General features: G+C 40.6%; 1 protein-coding gene and 1 pseudogene across 2 annotated transcripts in view; one reads left to right on the top strand and one right to left on the bottom strand.

The window, feature by feature from the left end:
- The window catches only part of WDR47 (WD repeat domain 47), a 44,950-nt gene that overhangs the window by 4,734 nt on the left and 19,187 nt on the right, over nt 1-21,029 (bottom strand). Inside the window, exons 5-13 of one of the 2 annotated variants that reach the window (XM_066623807.1) lie at nt 19,479-20,281; nt 17,289-17,415; nt 13,641-13,819; nt 13,036-13,266; nt 11,497-11,566; nt 9,194-9,351; nt 6,318-6,398; nt 3,163-3,332; nt 1,270-1,440 (exon numbers count right to left, since the gene is read on the bottom strand). In XM_066623807.1, the coding sequence (XP_066479904.1) occupies nt 1,270-1,440; nt 3,163-3,332; nt 6,318-6,398; nt 9,194-9,351; nt 11,497-11,566; nt 13,036-13,266; nt 13,641-13,819; nt 17,289-17,415; nt 19,479-20,281 (1,990 nt within the window). The remainder of the gene's footprint in view (nt 1-1,269; nt 1,441-3,162; nt 3,333-6,317; nt 6,399-9,193; nt 9,352-11,496; nt 11,567-13,035; nt 13,267-13,640; nt 13,820-17,288; nt 17,416-19,478; nt 20,282-21,029) is intronic. The other variant, XM_066623808.1, reaches the window with a different exon arrangement.
- LOC136650006 (5S ribosomal RNA) lies at nt 17,496-17,612 on the top strand (annotated as a pseudogene).

The following is a 21,029-nucleotide window of genomic DNA, read 5'->3' as shown; positions in this document are numbered from 1 at the left end:
CTTAAATGCTTTACATCAGGGGTGTCAAACATAAGGCCAGTGGACCAGATACAGCCAGGAGAGTTCTTTATCCTAGCCATGTAATCAGGGCCAGCTTTCAGGGAAATGGGGCGATTTCGCCCAATTGGGTCCCGCGCATGGTGGGGGCCCTGCACTGCCCTTCCCACCAATGCTTCCAACTGGCCTGAAATTGGGTCACTTTGGAAGCAGCTCCCACCCACTGCTGCTTCCAGTTGACCCAAAACTGGTGCCATGCAAGCGGCAGCATGCATGCCTTGTTCTTTCCCTGCCTTTACATCTCCCAGCACCATCCTCTACCCATCTCACTCTGGAGCAGGCTGCTGTGGATGGGGTGACAACGGGCGAGAGTTGGGGAGCACTGCAGGCCAGACACGTGCTCCCTCCCTCCTTCCAGCTGACCTCCCAGGTGCCTATTCTTCACAACCACTAAAGGTGCAGAAGTCCTATCCACCTGCTCAGAAGGAATAGACCCCCCTTGGTCTGGCTCCATTCAAGAGCTAAAAACATTAGTAGAGGGAACCCCACAAAAGCATTTCCAGTTGGTCCCTGCAGCTCCTAAGACCAGCGCTGCATGTAATAATTGGGCTCTCTTGGCACTTTTCAGAAGCATTGCTACTGCTGAGGCATAACTACACAGAGCACCTCTCATCTACTCCAAAGTGATGCAAAGCTCCAAAGTGATGCTGCAGCAGAAGCAGCATGGTAATTGTGCTCTCCCATATCTTGAAAATATGATCAAGATTTGCGTGTTTTCTCTTCTTTTATTTGCAGCTAATGAGTTTCTGCTTAAGAGCAAAGTGCTTAAGAGCACTGCTTAAGAGCAAAATTTCTGGCCAGCATCTGCTTAATGACATTATGCCCTGCTTAATGATGTTGCTTTCAGCCCCCAGCAGGCACATGAATGCTATTTGGCCCACTGTATGAAGCAACTTGAACAGCCCTACCTAAAGGAAAGAAATAAAAGCAAATTTTAGAATCACATTTAAATGCATTTTTAAAAGGGGGAAGGGAAGGTCAACAGACACTAAAAGAAAGCAGCAGTTCCAACGATGCATTTAGAGATTAACAATTAATCCTACTGCTGGTCAGTGCTGGTGCTGCAGCATATACAGTACACTTTAATATTTAAAACTTTTATATTTTATAAAATATAAAATATTTCGTAGTGTTCAGCTATACAAATATTTGTAGTAGTTTTGAAATCTGATTATTTAGATAAAAACTGCAAAAGTTGGGCTATCAACATACCAGTATGACCGCTCAAAGCATGAAGACCTTGTCCTCGCTGGCAGTCTGTTGTATAAATATTACAGTCCCCAGCTCCAGCACTTATTAAAATGGCACCGCCACTTTCAGGACCTTCCATGAAAGCTAGATCTCTAATGGTTCCATCATGCATGCTGAATTCCAAATCTGGTCCTAGAACAATTTGAAAAGAGAGCAGAGAACAACAGTGTGCTGTGTACAGGGTATACTGTAACAATTTAAGCTGTCTTGGTGACAGTATATGAAAGTAGTCTTGATGTTCAATTCTATAAAAACAAGGACTAACCAGATTTCAGAAGAGAGATTGAAGTGACAGGAGAGTCACAAGAAATTGTATACTACATACTGCTATTGTGTATGAACAAAAGTCAACTATTTCTAGGTAATTTTTATATATGCCAAACATCTGGGAGAGATTTCAGATGGCCAGCAATACAGAAGCAACAGTTTTCAATATTCTGGCCAGACATGATCAGCTGTGCTAGACATTTGTTGTTTTAAGCTACTATACAAATACTGTACATACATATAAATGAAAGTCTATAATACTATAAGAATAATCGGTTTACACACACACACACACACACACACACACAGTATGTTTGTACTCAAAAAGTCAGAGCCCAGCATTAAACACGGACATTATAAGTTATTAACCATAACTTTTAAGTTATTATAACAAATAACCATAACTAAGTTATTAACCATAACATAACTTAGTGTGTTCTTGACACAGAACTTCTTTATTGTAAAGACCCCATGCCCATGTAAACTGCCTTGAACAGAGTCAAAGGAGTACTCCAGTTACCAAGAAAGGTGGTATATAAATACCACACAGAAACATAAGAATGTACAGGATAGCACTGATGTCTGTCGCATTCTATTCTCTGACATAAACTTCTGGCACGTGACTTTTATGAGTAGCATGTCTCTCATTCCCCAAAATCCAAATCGTGACAAAAGCATCTAGGCTGAACCATATGAGAACTTTTGTGAAATTTAAGATTCTCAGTTGTTTACACTCTGATAGAATGCAGTCAGACAATACAGAGGGAAGATTGCCGATGTGTTGCCCACCCCCAGTCATGAAGAATGCAGGCGAATTGTAGAAAAGAAAGTATCCCACAAGAGATGGGATATACAAATATTTTTTTCCTGCAGTCTGTTTTCACATTTCACTTTCTTATTTGAATCAATATAGGAGGAAGATGACCATCACAACTTTTAGCTTTTAGGTGGCACTCATTTCTATTTTCATCTCGATGGTTGGCTACTGAAATCCTACAAGACTAATGTTCTAGCATTACTACATCTTGACTTTAATTATACGAGCTGGCATGGATCTTAAATTATACATTTCCAGAAATACCATTTTCTGTCGGTTTATCAACAAGATAGAAACAAGTTGTTCTGAAATTGTTTCAGCTTGAATGACTATAGGTAGATATTGGAGTAAACTGTAGTCACTACAAAGAAATTGGGTTATTGTTGGTAAGGCTAAAATTATATATTTTATCAGATTTGCAGTGGGAAGAAAAAATTTTCCATTGCCATGACACCCCTCTTTTTTTCTCTCTCCAAGTTTTTTATTCTTATTCTTCTTATTAACTCAATTTTCTTTTTAAACACTTTTCTCCCCAAAGGCCACCCGAAGTGGCTTACGTCAAAAAAACTGTTTGGACCTCTGTTTTTGGACCATCAGTCTTTTAGCCACTATGCTCTGCTTGAGGTTATTTTAAAATACTGAAAGCTGCCTTTTCTATAATGGAACCTTCTAATATCCTACACCATGCAAGACTTTATATAGGTATAGCACACCCAAACTAAAATAGGTTTTTGAAAATCAGATCCACCAATACAACAGCTTTCACTTACCTGTTGCATTACAGTTCTCTGCATTGAAAGGTAGTACTTTAACATATTTATCATTGGAACCAGTAGCCAGCAGCTGTCCACAGGGGCTCCATGCAACACAGTAAATTGATCCTTTGTGATGTTTGTTCCTTTTGAAACGAACCACTGGTTGCTTAGGAGTGTTACTACCACTAGAAAAATATTTTAGAAGGTGGTAAGGTGACTGCATCCATCGTCAGCATGAACACATACATGTGGTGTATACAACAAAGAGTAATGTCACTAATCATAAAGTTTAAGTGTAAAGAACATTGGAAAAGTGTAATTTTTTCCACCAAGAGTAGTTTTAAAATGGAATAATAGTTTGTATTACAAATGTGAAATACAAAAAGGGAACCATATACTGAAAAATAAAGTTACAACTACGTAAAATTAGTCTTTTTTCTTACATCTTGCAAATCAAGGTTGCCATATTTTCAAAGGTTTGTATTAATCATTTAAGAGATATACAGTGGCGAGAGACAGAGAGAGAAAGAGAGAGAACGAACTCTATCCAGCAAATAATTCTTCTGAGTTCAGTGGGATTATTTGAGTGGAGATTGAAATATTTCATTTGCAACTTGCTGCCGACATTACACATAGGTTTTCTATCTCTTCTACCTCAAATATAAATCACCCATGTATTTGGCTATTGACCCCACTGAGGTTTTACAGGGTAACTGTATGTTTTCATTAGATAGGCAAGGAGCTGAAGCTAGGAAAGGGGAATTTAGATTAGGAATCTGACATGGGAGGAAAAGGGGTTACCCAGCATCATTGGCTCAATCTAATATAGGCTTTCCCTCTAGGTCTCCTATGTCTCATCTCATTTGGCACTTTAATGCAGAGACGTTTAAACTTCTTAACTCAAGGAAATAGTTTTTCACACTGAGGATGTTTCAGATTATTCCAGTGCACCCACTAAAATGTGCTCTCCGCTTTCTCTAGTGTCCAATTATGCTTATAGATCCAGTGAAACCTCCACCCTGCACGTATACCCTAGCACAGTGGTACTTGTACCACCAGTGGTACTTGAGGTGGTGTCTGATGGTACTTCCCAGAACCCTGCCACCTAGTGGTGAGACCAGCAATGCAACATGACAAGCAGCAGTAGGAGGCTCCACTGGGGGGAGGCAGAGTTCCAGTGTGCACTTTTTGCATGCTTAAAAAAGCCCCTTACCGGTGTTTGTAAAAGCTCTGAGCCCCTTACCGGTGTTTGTCGCATTGAGTTTGACCTCCTAATCATTGCCAGTTACTTCCGGTGGTACTTCCAATAGGTGGACCATGTGAAGTGGTACGGCAGAGGACAAACATTGAGAAATGCTGCCCTAGCACAAGTGCAACCTCTGGGAAATATCAATAATGGTGGGTTTGCGGTCTTGTTTCTATTTTTCAATGTTCTCAGTGGAATCCCAGGGTTCCTTGGAAAACAGTGTGAATAACCTGGTCCATTTAAACAGCCTACAGGACCAGAATCCCAGTACCAGATAAAAGCCACAAATCATATCTCGGCACCACCCCCAATCTCATCAATAGGGTTGCTGTGGCAGGTATCCTTGCAATGGCACAGCTGTGTCACACAAGAACAACAAGGTCAGTCATTTAGTTCTAACAGAGTCCTTTATAGTGTGGGTTCCCAAAGTTTGCATCGTGACTCGGCATCATGGCATATTTACAGGGCACCATGGGATGTCCCTGGTGACTCCTCTACCTGTTCCCCCAGGTATCTCACAAAATCTCACAAGATTTGGGTGCTGCCATCTTGGATTTTGTGAAATTCAAGATGGAGGTGCCTGGCTGAACCATGAAGAGGTGGCTGTGGGGGCATTGTGATTTGGAACCACAGCATTATAGCATTCTCTATTATTTTCCCAGTCAGAAGTGAAAGTAATATGGGCTAGAAACTCTGCAACAGTAGAGATTACCGTTAGCACTACTGCATCTGAAACCAACCCATAGGACTGGGGTGCCCAAAACCCTCTTTGCAGATGTTACAGTTAAAGAGAGACTACCATTCTCTCTTTCCCAACACCAACTAGCCTCTTCTACTAGTGCAGGGGTATCCAAACCTCAGCCCGGGGGCCATTTGTGGCCCTCAGGGACTCACAATCCAGACCACAAGGAGCCCCCAGTATCCTGTGTGCCTCTTGTCCACCAGAGACTTGTTGGAACCTGCGAAGGTCTGATGTAACTGCACTCAGCATAAGGGCCAACTGCTTGACCTCTCATGTGAGCTGCAGGCCGAGGACTCCCTTCACTGCTTGCTGTTTCACGTCTGTGAAGCAGCAGTGGCAGCAAAGGAAAGGCCAGCCTTGCTTTGCACAAGGCCTTTTACAGGCCTTGAGCTATCATGAGGTCTTCATTCTGTCATATAAGTTCCACCTCTAATATATTCATTTATGTAAATTTATTCAAATTTAGGCAAAATTTTAAATGTAAATTAATTCTTTTTTTTTCCTGGCCCCCGACACACTGTCAGAGAGATGATATGGCTCTCCTGCCAAAAAGTTTGGACACCCCTGTACTCGTGTAAAGGCAAAAGAAATGAAATGCTAAATACTTTAGTAATCTACAAGAAAGAAAACCAAATTTACAAAATGAAGATAAAAGCTATAGATTCCTGCATTGCATCCCTTGCCATTTCTACCACAGTACTCAATGTACAAAGTGGTTCATAACTGTTACCTTAAAAAAAAAAGACATTGAAATAATAATCTGCCTGGCATTATTTTCCTTCTTTATTCTATTTTAACTATGACTAATTCACAATGCAAGAAAATAGCTGATTTACAATTGATACAAATATACAGAAGTAAATCAAGAGGATAAAAGCCATGAAATGTTTCTATTTGGCCATGGCACAGTTCAAATAAAAACAAGATGCTAATAAGGCAACAGAAAAAAATTAATATCAAGAAGCTTTTACCGATAGCTGCTTATTTTAAAAAGTCATGCTGCAGAAGCTGGAAAGTGGAGCTGGAATAATAATATATAAGTAGTGGGGGGGGGGGTAGGTAAGTACAAAATATGAGGTGGTGTTTTCAAATCGTTTGCAACAGACACAGAATTAAAAGCTGAACAAAAAAACAACTGGCAACTCCAAAGTGTTTGTAAGAGGAAATAAAGTTACTAGTTACTTTGTTGTCATCTTTACAGAGGAAGAGAGCGAAGATCTGCCTAAGTCAAATACCAGTTTTCGAGGAACAGCAGAGGAGAAGCTAAACAGCATATAAGCAAACAGTTATAAAGAGACTAAACACACAATTCACAAAATATCCAGTATGAGCAACATACTAATGGCTTTTAAAATTTCAAGAGGTGAAGGTTGGCTTGTGATGGGTCACATTAAAATGACACTACACTGGGGCAACGATTATAAAGCAAGCTACAAAGACACTAAACAAGCAGCAAGCCATGTGACATTATGGACCCCATCCTGCCACAGCATTTGCCACAAATGACATTTGTTCAGACGTCTCCATGCCTGCAGCCACACAAGACCACTGCGGTGAGAAAGCTCAGCATGAGTTATGGAGAGGTTGAAACTATTTTTTTTTCAGTTTCTTGTTTTACTCAGATTTCCAACCAAAATTGTAAGTATTATAATCCTGAAATGATTTGCAAAGTAATCTCACTGACATCAGTGGAACAGTTTGAGAGACATTTGCCAGGGTCACTGTTGGAATTTACTAATTGTTAATTACACATAGTAGTTAGGCACTCCACCACAGTACAAAATGCTTTCGAATAACTAGCCATAGCCTCATCACTGAGACAGAGAATGCAGATACAACAGCCATGGCATTATTTTTTTCATTTTTGTAGATTGATGAACTACAGGATCTGCTTCTGCAGTCTGTGTTTCTCTTGGTTTAATTTCCTCCTAACTATGCAACCCACACAAGAAACAGAGGATATCAAAGTCTATCCTGTCCTCCTTTCTGTTCTACAGTTTTGAGGCCACACCTGGAGTATTGTGTCCAGTTCTGGTTGCCGCATCCCAAAAAAGACATAGTGGAAATGGAAAAGGTGCAAAAGAGGGCAACTAAGATGATTACTGGGCTGGGGCACCTTCCTTATGAGGAAAGGCTACGGCGTTTGGGCCTCTTCAGCCTAGAAAAGAGGCGCCTGAGGGGGGACATGATTGAGACATACAAAATTATGCACGGGAAGGACAGAGTGGATAGAGAGATGCTCTTTACACTCTCACATAACACCAGAACCAGGGGACATCCACTAAAGTTGAGTGTTGGGAGAGTTAGAATAGACAAAATTTATATTTTGTAAATATTTACAAAATAAATATTTCTTTACTCAGTGTGTGGTTGGTCTGTGGAACTCCTTGCCACAGGATGTGGTGATGGCGTCTGGGCTGGACACCTTTAAAAGGGGATTGGACAAGATTCTGGAGGAAAAATCCATTACGGGGTACAAGCCATGATGTGTATGTGCAACCTCCTGATTTTAGAAATGGGTTATGTCAGAATGCCAGATGCAAGGGAGGGCACCAGGATGCAGGTCTCTTGTTATCTGGTGTGCTCCCTGGGGCATTTGGTGGGCCGCTGTGAGATACAGGAAGCTGGACTAGATGGGCCTATGGCCTGATCCAGTGGGGCTGTTCTTATGAGGTGCAAAACAGAGAGATCCATGAGAATATGCTGGGGCCAGGGTATAGAGGATCTCTGATTGGACAAAGGGGTAGCAGAAGGGGTAACCTATATCTTGAATTACTATTGGCAAGACCGAATTATGCCCCCCTTGCACACACATACAGCATGCATCTTTACAAGTGATGGTTTAACAGTGCTGAATATTGATATGGGAAATTGTTCCAAAGTTCTGTCAGGTCAGTATATGACATACAGCTCTAAGCAAATCACTCAGGGCCCAATCCTATCCAACTTTCCAGCACTGATGCTACCGCAATGCAGCCCTGTGGTAAGGGAACAAATGTTCCCTCACCTTGAGAAGGAGTCCATGACTGCCCCTCCACTGCATAATGCGGGATTTGCCCTGTTGGTACAGCTGCACCAGCACTGGAAAGTTGGATAGAATTGGGACCTCAGTCTGTAAGAAAAGATATTAACACACCTTACAGGATTGTTGCTAGAATTTAATAAGGAATGTACTGTTCCGAAGAGCATAGCCTGAAGGCACATGATAGAGCAAACTTGCTAAAGCAAAGCAGGTATAGGTCATGTCAATGCCTGGATGAGTGACTGTTGGGAAACATCACAGGTGCTACCTTGAGTTCCATGAAGAAAGAAATCACATTCCCCAATCCCTCTCCTCTTTTATTCTTAAGATAAGGATAATTTCAGTATCTGATACAGATGTAATAAATAAAATACAGTATTGCCATTATTATTAAACCATGACTAATATTAGTTGGGCATCCAGAGGGTCACCTTAATGTAGTTCAGTTATCTTGATGTAACCATCCAAGGGTAAGAACTTCATCAACTTTTTTTTAGGCTTCCATCACATCAGTGTTTGTTATATAGAACGAGGTCAAACTCCTTATTCTATATTAAGCTTTTCCTCCAATATCAAAAAGCAAAACTTATGGTAGATTCTTCTAAGGTGGTAACAATATAAATTAAAACAAATTTTTGTACTATCATTAAAATAATTGTGATTATTTGTGCAAATACTATCTATTCTAAAGCATCACGTTAATAAAAATGCAAAGGGGAGAATGGGGAAATATTTGCATTTTGTCTCTTTTGGAATGCCAGTGTTTCCAACTGCAACCAAAGGGAAATGTTATACCAGTTACTTTTTTTTTTAATATGAAAGGAGTGGATAAAATTATTCAGAGGAGCCCTATTTACACAAAGTATTTTGGTTAATATTTTTGTGGTGTTTAGGAGCTAAAATTCTGCAATACTTTTGAGCATTTAAAAAAGATGTAAAAAATGGTGACAAAAGCATGGAGCAGAAATGGATACAAATGTCAAGACACCAACTGATGAGAGTGCAGTTACAGTACACGATCAAGGATTACTCTTACCTCGAGTCCTGGAGGTCTGGATAGGCACACACTCTCAAGGTTTTGGAATTAGAACCAACTGCATACAGAGTGCCACTAGGATGAAAAGCCACAGCTCTAACAGCTTGTGTATCTTCTAAGGTATTGATACAAATGAATTGCTTTTTTGAGCTGTCATCCTGTTGTGTGAAGAGTTAAAATACAAGAGATTATTTTCCACAGTTTTACATTTTTCGAAGAATGTCAAATATTACACTTCTGTGAATACAAAGCTGTATCCCCTTTGAATACAAGAAATATGAAAACTCACAGTGGATATCTCGAGAAGAATGCAAACATTTTTCACTTTTTACCCAGAATATTTATGATGTACTGTAAGTGTGCTCATTTTAAGAAGTTTTAATTCCCCATCAAACTATTTATTATATAAGATTATGCTGGAAAACTGGGTGCACAGAACATTTATTAGCTACTATTTTCTAAAACCCTTCCCAGGTTTTATGCATGGTATATGGTACAGTATCACCCCATAACAATTTTGAAATCTCCTGGGGTGGAGGAAGGGGAAAAAGAAACAGAAAAGATAACAATTAGTATATCCATGTCAATTTGGGTAAGTTCATACCATCAATGGTCTTTATTCCAAATTAGAAACAAAGAATTCCCTTTGTGCAATGGGGCTCCCCCCTCTCCTACAGAAACCTCCAAAAGATGCTTGAATGTCCTTCCAGAATAGCATGGAATGGGATATGGAAGCTACACTGAGAAGTTGGGAAATCGGATCTACCTCACCTAAGAGGATGCTATGCTGTTCACACAAGTGCAGGGCTGGATCTAAACTAATGGCTATTAGGGCAGTTACCAAGCTTTAGAAGGAGGGCTCAGAGTTCTATTTTAAAATTAAATCCATTCTGGATAAGAACACTTTTATGTTTTAATTATTTCTGATAACTGTACATTTGAGTTATCTAATTATTTTGTCTGTGAACAACTTTTTATGATATATATATATTCTTAATAATAATAATGTTTGGACAATGTTTATTGATGCCACTAGATGTCACTATAGCACACACCAAGTATCTACAGCAGCAGTTACCAAACTGTGGGTTCATGGACCACTTGAGTCACAATCCAATTTTTGATGGGTCACGAAACTGACAAGGGAGATGAGGCTATGTGCATCAAGGGATAAACAACTTGCTATTGGGGGGGGCACTGCTGCCCAACCACCACTACAGGCACAAACGCTTGAGCAACAAACAAACATGAAACTTTTTTTAAAGGTGGGTTCCAATGCTGAAAAGTTTGGGAGCCACTGATCTACAGTATTTAGGACTTGAATAAATTTAAAACTATACAAAAATGGAAAAGGTGGAGAATAGGGAGAACAAAATGCCTACTGGTGTTTTAAAAATATACATGTGCAATAGCAAGGGATAATATGCTTTCATGCTAGAGAAGAAAAGCCCAAATTCTTCTAAAGAAAATAAAGTTAAAGCAAAAGGTTCTTTAGCTCATAGAACACTGATGTGCAAGAGGAGTTAGCTTTGCTGAGTGATCCTTTGGATCTGCACAATTCATTTTGTGAGACTTAAGAAAGATCACAAAGAAGTTATCAAGGGGGAAAAAAATCATTTGAAAACTTTCCCCACAAAACAACTCTTCAAGCTGAAATAGAAGTTTCTATTCCTGTAGATTTTATAAGAAATGAGCAGAACTCCATGTGGACCTCTGATAATGAAAACAAATGTGAATGGTTTATGCATTATGGAATCATATTCTTAAATATTATGTTTGAATCCTGTCCCCGTCTGCATTTTGGATGTCAACATGTAATGAAAACAGACACAAAAATGGGATAGTGCTTGCAACAGCAAGTTTAACGACCCAGCACCACAAGAGATAATGCTGTAGTCTAACGTACTATGCGAGTAATGTAGTCAAGAACTGCAACAGTTGCTTTTTAAAGTTGCTGCTACATGTGGAAGTCTGGAAATGAAAACCAGGCATGCTTTACAAAATACTTCAAATATTGCTTTATAAAGGCAGTAGAAAAATTTCTTCCAAAAAATAAAACTATGGAAATACCATGCAAAGGCAATTGTATGAAAATACAAGATGCAAATAACCTAAGTGTTTGGAAGAACCATAAAAACGATCACATTCTCCCTTCCCCTTTCCCCCTTCCGCTTTTGTTCTTATGATAAGGATAATTCCAATATCCGATACATTTCTAAAGGGATCCTTTCCATACCTAAAAGATCAAGATAGAACTCTTTAACTCAAGGTGCACTCTAACAAAATGTGCTATGAAGTCCTACCTCATCGGTTCTTGTTGCATTCCCTGGAGAATCATCCTGTTGTGCCTGAATGGCAGCATGCTCTAGTATTCTGCTTTGATGAACATAAAATTAATGTAGCACAACAAAAGTAAGCATTTTACACACACACATAAATATAGGTGCAATTCACCATGGTTATTTGAATTTCTTTATAAACCACTTTATAAACTTTTTGTTGAAAAGTGGTATATAAATACTGTTAATAATAATTATTAATAATAAACCACTCAAAGGAGCAGACCTAAAAAAACTGCTGGGAAACAACTTATAGACAAATTTCTGGTGTAAACCCTTTTTATCAAGGGTAACTCTCTTTGTTTCATTGTTTCAAAGATTACTGCCTCTTGTGCTGTCACCATGAAGTGTTTCACTATTCAGAAAAAAATATCAGCGATAGCCCTGAATAGATTTTACACCAGCCACAAAATTCATATTTCTCAGGCCCATTTTAAAAAGTAGTTTCTTAGCACTTGTAGTAATTCCATCCTCTGCTCCCTGTCCCCCGTCCCACCTTTTTGGTGTTTTCCATGTTTCTTCTTATTCTAAATTACAGGTAATATAGTAATACAGGTTGGGCATCCATTATCCGAAATTCCAAAATGTAGAGTATTCAGAAATATGGAAGTTTTCTGAGCACCAACATGCTTTTCTTTTTTTAATGTTTGTCTAAAGAAATAAAATCAGTGTTTCACGCCCAAAATTATTTAAAATATTGTATAAAATTACCTTCAAGCTATGTGTATAATAGGTATATGAAACAAATTTGTGTTTAGACTTGGGCCCCATCCCCCAAATCTCTCATTATTCTGAATATTCGCAAGTATTCTGAAATACAGAAAAAATCCAATATCCAAAATGCTTCTGGTCCCAAGCACTTTGGATATGGCCAACCTGTACTACCGTTGACAGTTCTTCAGTAACAAACCAGCATCTCTTCTTCAGATTTCTGTTTTTTGTTTTGTTTTGCACTGACAGCAAAGTTAATTATAGTAGGCTAGTATGAAAGTCAAGTAAAAAATTTTATTGATGAATAGAAACAGGGCCACCCCACTGGTGGAACCAACGTTCTGTCAGTGCTGGCTGCTGTAAAACAGTCATAAAGCATGCTCTGGCAGCACTTGAGTACTACATTGCTGGAGCACTCAAGGAACCTTCCAATTCCACTTGACTGCTAGAAGGCAGGGTGGACGGTAGAATGGGGGTGGAGAAGCTGTGGGAGGGGATGATCTGGCAGCAATGATGCATGCCAGATCCTATCCCCACTTGCAATAGTCTCCCTGCCCTCTTTCTTTCCTTGAATTTGTGCCAGTGATTGCAGAGTCTTACGGGGGGGGGGGGGGAATCCCCTTTCCCCCTAAGCCTCCTGCTGTGCCCCCTCCCCACTGGATACAGCTTGTGCCTTTTTGGTGTGGCTGCAACAGCAGGGGGAGGGGAGAATAGGATTGGGTTCACACTGAACATGGTCATCTTTTATGAATGAAACAGCTCCAACAGAAATGAAAATAACCAAATACTTACCCTGCATTTCCATGCACAGGTGATTGTTCAAGTGAGGGTATTTGATTAGTGGAGCCAGGTTTTTGTGGAGTGCTTGTATTAGTATTTGAGCCATCACTTGCTGTTCTTTGATTAACATCCAGAGAAACAGAACCATTTTCTTTGCTCCCATTGCAATGCTGGCTTAGTGTCTGCACATCATTTCCCAAACTGTCCATACCCATGTTAAGTTCCCCCAGTTTCTGGATTGACCTGATGGATAAAATGTTAAAATCCATCACCAAGTACACTGTGTACATTCACGGCCCTGTTGTCACAAAGACTTTATTTCTTTATTCAGACTTGAGTAAGAAAAACAACAAGTGAGATACACATCTCTATTCATGCAGAAGACAGAACAAAACATCACCATGTGTTGCAGTGGATACAATACATATGGCCTAGAAAATATTATGTAACTTTGCCCTGTAAATGTCAAATTTTATGTTTAGAATAACTAAATTATATTGAAGAATATCATAATTAGATTAAAGAGTGTCTTTAGATACCATTTATTTCTAAGTCAATTCTATTCAAATCAGAGTTAGGTTGGATTGAAGCCTTTGTTATTTAACAAAAGAGCTAACCTGTTAAGAAACTGCTCTGTAAGATTCTGTGGCTGGTCTGAACCATCTTCCTGGTTTACCCCTCCTTCTAATAGCATTTGCTGATATAGCTGTCGCTGTTGCTCCTTCTGCTCTAAGTGCTGCTGGTATCGCAACCGTTGTCTGTAATATTCCTGAAACTGCTCTGTTGAATCACGAAGCTAAACAAAAATGAACATAAACATACAGTGAGGGTCTTAGTTATTACAGTTCACATTACACTTCTCTTCTCTGCTACCCTAACACCAGTTACTCAATCAAAGTGGGGGGGGGGCAGAGGGTAGCAACTGCTTTTTATTGCAATATAATGTATGTAATGTTGCTTAAAACATTTGATAGCACCAGCACATTCTATCTGTTCTCTTCCAAAGGGTCATCTGTAAATGCACATAAGTAGTAATTACTTTGCTAGTTGTTGTAATAGCTTGATATAAAAACCTAGAAAACCTTTAACTAGAATTCCAGGATACAATATATGGTTTTAAAGAACATTTCTCAATTAAAAAAAACAAACCAAACACATTTTTAGCAAGTCTTTTTTTAGCAACCTAAGGTGGCTTACAAAAACAAAAACAGAAAATTCATAAAGCATGAACACATTTTAAACTTTAAATTTTAAATATGAGGAAACGCAACAGCGTTTGGGCCTCTTCTGTTTAGAAAAGAGGCGGCTGAGGGGGGACATAATTTACAAAATTATGCACGGGAAGGACAGAGTGATGCTCTTTTCCCTCTCACACAACACCAGAAACAGGGGACACCCACTAAAATTGAGTGTTGGAAGAGTTTGGACGGACAAAATAAAAATATTTTTTTACTCAGCATGTAGTTGGTCTGTGGAACTCCTTGCCACAGGATGTAGTGATGACATTGTGCCTAGACGCCTATAAAAGGGGATTGGACAAATTTCTGGATGAAAAATCCATCACGGGTTATAAGCCATGATGTGTGCGTGCAACCTCCTGATTTTAGAAGTCGGCAATGTCAGAATGCCAGATGCAGGGGAGAGTACCCGGATACGGGTCTCTTGCTGTCTTGTGTGCTCCCTGAAGCATCTGGTGGGCCACTGTGAGATACAGGAAGCTGAACTAGATGGCCCTATGGCATGATCCAGCAGGGCTGTTCTTATGTTCTTAATCTAATTTTTTTTTAAAAGATATATAAAATCCAAACAGAAAGATGGAACACTATCACCCAACCACCACTGCTCAACATTACATTTAAAAATAGAATGGAAAAACCAGATTTTTTTCACACATCTCCTGAAGGAATGAAGGCAGGCAATTTGTATCATCATTTTACCAAAATAAAACACATATTTTGACTATATAAAAATGTGTAGTTAGTCACATCTAGGTTATGGTACACTATGGTACATGTCATGAGTGTCACTAGAAGGGGAAGAAAATCAGGAAGCAACTGGAGTGCCTGCTGCCTGGACACTCTCAGCAGAAGTCGGGGTGAGCCGGCTACATTAGGCACACGAGGAAGGGACCATCATGTCTCAGCATCCTTCGCTGTGACCCCGTCTCCCTCTCCACCTCCTCCTGTACAGCTTACTCCAGAGGTCAAAAGAGTACTGCTTTCCTCTGCTTTTCCAACCACCTCAGTACTCTGGGGCGCCACTGGAAGACTCTCACCCATGCCAATGCTTGTGCTTTGCATTTGCCAGCCTTTCCATGCTTCCCCTGCCTGCGCCTCCCTGCCCCGGGCTCAAAAGTTATTTCTTGCCTCAGATCCTTGCCACCACTGCACCTTTTGATTCTCATTCACCCCCAGACCTGGTGGGGGCAGATAAGAAATATGAAGCATGAGAGGCAGCGGGGGCAAGAGTCTGCTGATGGAGTTCCAGAGCACTGAGGCAGCTAGGGAAGCAGAGGAAGGAGGCACTCACTTTGATTTCCAGAGCAAGCTGTGTAGTAGACGGTGGAGAAGGAGACGCGTTCAGGATAGAGGATGCTGAGGCACGATGCAATCACATGCCTAATATAACCCTTGCTCCTTTCATTTATTAACTTCTTCTTACTGCCCTCCCCTCTTACTCTTCATTACACAGGATTTCAGAATTTAAAGGAGGGGAAGAACTCTGTGCCTGACGACATGTGATATTGTGATGTCACTGCCCTTGGCATCAGGACCATTAGATACGCCTCTGTGTGTAATGCATTTACAACCAATCTCAAATCATACACACTAACTTAAGTCAAGGCACTAGTTATATATAGTAGGACCCAGTCTTCTGGCGGCAAGTAAACACTATGTACTGGCCTGGTATACAGTATTCCAAATGTGGCCCCACCACTGACTTGTATAGGAGCAATACTATGTTGGCAATCTTATCTGCTATCCTTTTCCTTATGATCCCTAGCACACAATCCACTTTCTTCATCATTTCCACACACCGAATTGTTTTTATTGAGCTAGCCACTACAACCTCAAAGTCTCTTTTCTGGGTTTGTGATCAGCAGCTCAAAGCCCGTCACTGCATATGTGAAATTGGTCCCCCCCCATGTGCCCCTCTTTACCCTTATTTACACTGAACTGTATTCATTCTTTTGTTGCCCAGTTCCGTTTGGAGAGGTTCTTTCAGAGCCCATCACAATCTGTTTCGATATTTAGTATTCTGAATAGTTTGGTATCATCTGCAAACTTGGTCACATTACTATTACCCCAAACTCTAGACCGGGGGTGTCCAAAGTTTATGGCAGGAGGGCCACATAGTCTCTCTGATACTGTGTCGGGGGCCGGGGGGGGGGAAGAATTAGTTTACATTTAAAATTTGAATAAATTTACATAAGTTTACATAAATGAATATATTACAGATGAACTTATATGAATGAATGAAGGTCTTGCAATAGCTCAAGGCCTATAAAAGGCTTTCCACAAAGCAAGGCTGGCCTTTCCTTTGCCGCTGCTACTGCATCACAGATGTGAAATAACAAGCAGTGGAGGGAGCTCTCATCCCACAGCTCATGGGAGAGGTCAAACAGTTGCCCTCAAGCTGAGAGCAGTTGCGTTGGGCCAGTGTGGGCTCCAACAAATCTCCAGAGAGCTAGAGGCTCACTGGAGACTGGGGACACCCTGAGGGCCACATTGAGAGGCCTTAAGGGTCGCAAGTGGCCCCAGGGCCAGGGCTTGGGCACCCCTTCTCTAGACCATTTATGCTCAAGTTACAAAGACAGATCCCTGATACAGTTCTTACTTCTGTCCATTGTGAACATTGTTCATTTATTCTTATTCACTGCTTCCTGTTCTTGAATCAATTACCAGCTCATAAGAACAACTGGTTCATCAATGACTGTCAGTCATGATGATTACATGCTACCTTCTGGTTCATTGACAGTATGCCTCTGAATACCAGCTGCAGAGCAGCAATGGTGGGAGAGAAGTTATCTCTTCTCTCCTGTTTGTAAGCTATGAAGTGAAATTGCAGGGGCTTCACTTTCATCCACAGTTTTATGCCAAAAATTTAAGTGCAGTTTTTGCTTTTAGAAAACACACTTCATAGCAAGGGCACTTGCTACAAAAAAATATGCTTCAAAGATCACACGAATTCATATTACAGAAGCCACTTTGTGGTTCCAATTTATCCAAGAAATTTCAAAAGCCCTCATTATTTGGAAGCCTTACCTCATTTTTTTCTTGCTTGACTGGTCCTTGATTCTGTGTTCCATTTGCTGACTCTTTTTCTGGAATGGAGTTCTGGCACAAGTTCTCATTGCCAGAGGAGTGCTGGGAATCTACAGGAGTGTCGCAGCTTTCACAGATATGGGAACCAAAAAAAGGGTTTTGAGTTTTTATAATCTTATATATATATATATATATATATATATATATGACAGCAACTGTTACCCTGCACATGCCCAATCTTGTCTGGTCTTGGAAGCTAAGCAGGGTCAGGCCTGGTTAGTACTTGGATGGGAGACCGCCTGGGAATACCGGGTGCTGTAGGCTTATACCATAGTCTTTGGAGACTGAAGGTTGCCAACCATATATATATATATATATATATATATATATATATATATATATATATATATATATATATATATATATATATATATATAGTTAATTAGGGTTTGAACATAAAGGAAAAGCACAACAAGTTTGCTAAAATACACATTAGCACAACTATCTCTACAAGGTATTTTCCAAGATGGCTCCAGAGAGCAGCAGGTCAGAGGGAAAGTGACACAATTAAGATATTTATTTCAGAATTGGCAATCTGTTCAGAATTTCTCATAAACTCTTTATACCTATCTTCAAAGAGCAAGATGGACTTAGGGCACAATCCTATTCAATTTTCCAGTGCTGGTGCAGTTAGTGGGGTGTGCGCAGAATCCTGTAGTGGAGGGGCAGTCACTGGGGCCTTCTCAAGGTATGGGAACAGGTGTTCTCTTACCAAGGGGCTGCATTATGGCTACACCGGAGCTGGAAAGTTGGATAGGATTGGGCCCTTAATCATCTCTCATATCTATCTCTGTTCATAACATCATCCTCAAATGTTACAAAGATCTCCTACTCCACCCTCATTCCCTTCCTCTCTTTTATACAGTATATGAGTCTCCTTCTAGAAACCTACATCATGTCATATGCTGCTTGGGGCAAAGACTTGTCTTTCTTTGTTATACTACAAAGCACCCATGTATGCTAATAGTACTAGATAGCTAATTCATCATTATACTTCTGTTTCCATTACTATAAGATGTTAAAACAAACAGTAGATTAGAGAAAAATACCTTGAAAAGTCACACAGGTGGGGCCTCGGTATCCATGGGGGATCTGTTCTTGGACCATCCGCGGATACCAAAACTGTAGATAAGTCAGGGCCGGCCTTAGGAGCTGCAGGGCCCAATTGGAAATACTTTTGTGGGGCCCCCTCTACTAATTTCTTAGCTCTTAGCTTGAATGGAGCCAGATCAAGAAAAAAAATATCTGTTACTGCTGTGCAAGTAGATAGGACTCCTGTATCTTTAGTGGTTGTGCAGAATAGGCACCTGGGAGGTCAGCTGGAGGGAGGAGGGAACACACCAAGCCCACAGTGCTCGCTGACTCTTGCCCATCACTGCCCCATCCGCAGCAGCCTGCTCCAGAGCAAGATGGAGGAAGAGGATGTAACAAGAGCTGCGAGGGTAGAGAAAGAGTGAGGTGCACACTGTGATCAGGAGCTGCTTCTGAAGTGACCCAATTTCAGGCCGACTGGAAGCAGTGATGGACGAAAGGGCAGTGTGGGGCCCAATTGAGTGAAATTTCCCCAATTGCCTAAAAGCCGGCCCTGGGATAAGGAAATCCAGTTTTGGGCCCTTTAAGCCCTCCAAAAATGACCTGTCACCTCCCATCGCTTATTGTCCAGTCGCCTCTGGAGGGCTTTCTGAAGCCTGCAGAGGATGTAGGTATCCGCCCATGGCCTTGGCGGGTTTCTCATAGAGAAACCCACCTCCATTCTCCTAGAGAATGCCTCCTAGAGGCAAAAAAAAGCTACTTCCAGTTTTCAGAAGAAAACAAAAAGTGACATTTTAATGCCTTTAAAAGGCATAAAAACATCACTCCGATTTTCCTCCAAAAAGTGGAAGTAGTGTTTTTTTGCCTCTAGGAGGCATTCTGAAGCCCGCAGAGGCCACAGGAGGACGTGCGTGGGCTTCAGAAAGCCCTTTGGACACAAGTGCTCTGGTCACCTTAGGAGAGTTCAGGGGACCCAAGCTGAGCCAGATCCGTGTATAGAAAACCTGCAGATAAGTAGGCTCAACCTGTATTGCAAACTGGTTTCAAGAAATAAATTTCTTTACACAAGTACTATATGCATGATTAACAGCAACTCACCGTTCAGGTGACTCTTCAAAGATGCTGTGGCAGTCTGTATTCTCCAGCATTAGACTTCGAGTAAGATTTTGTACTCCTGGATAATGGAAGTTTGCAAAGGAATGGGACATAGGAGATGTTTTTGTTCCAATGTCGGTGATGCGCTTATCATGATTTGTTAATCCACAGGTTAGCCCATCCAAAGCAGGATTTAAGGAACGGGTCATGTAAGCATCAGCTGACTGAGGCCTCCTCATGGGAGATGATGGATAAGGAGAAAGTTTGCTGATAAGGGGTGTCAAAAGGTCAGCATAGGCTGCTTTTGTAGGTTTTAGAAGTTTATCCACATGAATATTTAGCATCTTTTGTTCAAAAGCACAAGAAAACACAGTAGATGGCAGATTCTGAAGCCATGATAATAAACTAAGGTCCAAGTCATCACAGCCATTACCACATAAAAGGTCAATGCCAAGCAACACTTCACTTTCTGTAATTTCTTCTCCTGTTGCTTTACTCTGACAGAACTCCACACAACATTCATACAACAGCCCCTTCATTACGAGCTGAAACAAACGATTGTTACTTGCTTTAAAGCCAGCCTCACTTAGTTTTCGATCAGCAGGAATGAACTCTGCCACCATGATACAAGCCTCTTCAAAACAGTGAACGCGTGCAGTGCTGGGGTTCCAGTCCTTGAATTCTGCATGGTTGGTCAGACGAGGCAATGTGAGAAGTAAACACAGTTTGCTGTAGTCTTCTTTAGAAGGACAATATTCTTCAAGGGCATGTAGGCACTGTACAGCTTCTTGCATTGTGAATTCCAGCTGCAACAGAAAAATTCATATCACTGTTTTTTAATGCTAAATCCATTCACAATCATATGCGGCATCACAAAGGCAAAGTCAGGTAATCTCTCTGCTATTCATCTGTTTTTTTAAATTTCATTTTGATGGCATTTCAACTTCCACATATTTGACCAATATATACCACAGCTCAACTTGACATCAGAGCTTGCACACAATTTTACTTCTTCAAATATTTTCCTAGATGAGTCCTTACTTGTTATAATTACATTTTTGGAATATGAGTTAAGTGACTATTTCCCAAACATTTAATACCCAGGACTTAAGTTTCTCCCCCCTTCTTGCCATAAGAATTGGAGGTACCCTTCACTCTTGCACTCCAAAAAAGATCACATGTATTTTTTTCAGCTTCAAGAAAATACAGATAGTTGCCCTCTTTGCAACTGCAGGAGAAATCAAATAATATTGTGTCCTGGTATCTTACAATACCATTTGCCCAGTCAGGACTCAGGAATAGGACTTTCTGGACAATGGCAATGCTTTTGGAATTCCTTCTTGCCTATCAGCTCTAACATCGGCTGCATCAGGAAAGCGAGTGCATTTATTGTCTCCCTTGCAATAATGTTGCTGCTCATATATTGGCAGAGAAAGTGGGAAGGTCAGAACTGCACAAAGTTTCCCTGCCACAATAGGCACAGAACAGTATATGCTACCAATATGGCAGCTGAATTTTACAAGACACAGGTCAACCTCTCTTGTGGTTCACTAG

The sequence above is a fragment of the Tiliqua scincoides genome, chromosome 4, assembly GCF_035046505.1.
Source record: "Tiliqua scincoides isolate rTilSci1 chromosome 4, rTilSci1.hap2, whole genome shotgun sequence".
Classification (NCBI taxonomy): domain Eukaryota; kingdom Metazoa; phylum Chordata; class Lepidosauria; order Squamata; family Scincidae; genus Tiliqua; species Tiliqua scincoides.
The sequence above is the reverse complement of the archived record's forward strand: the minus strand, read 5'-3'. Positions and strand labels throughout refer to the sequence as shown.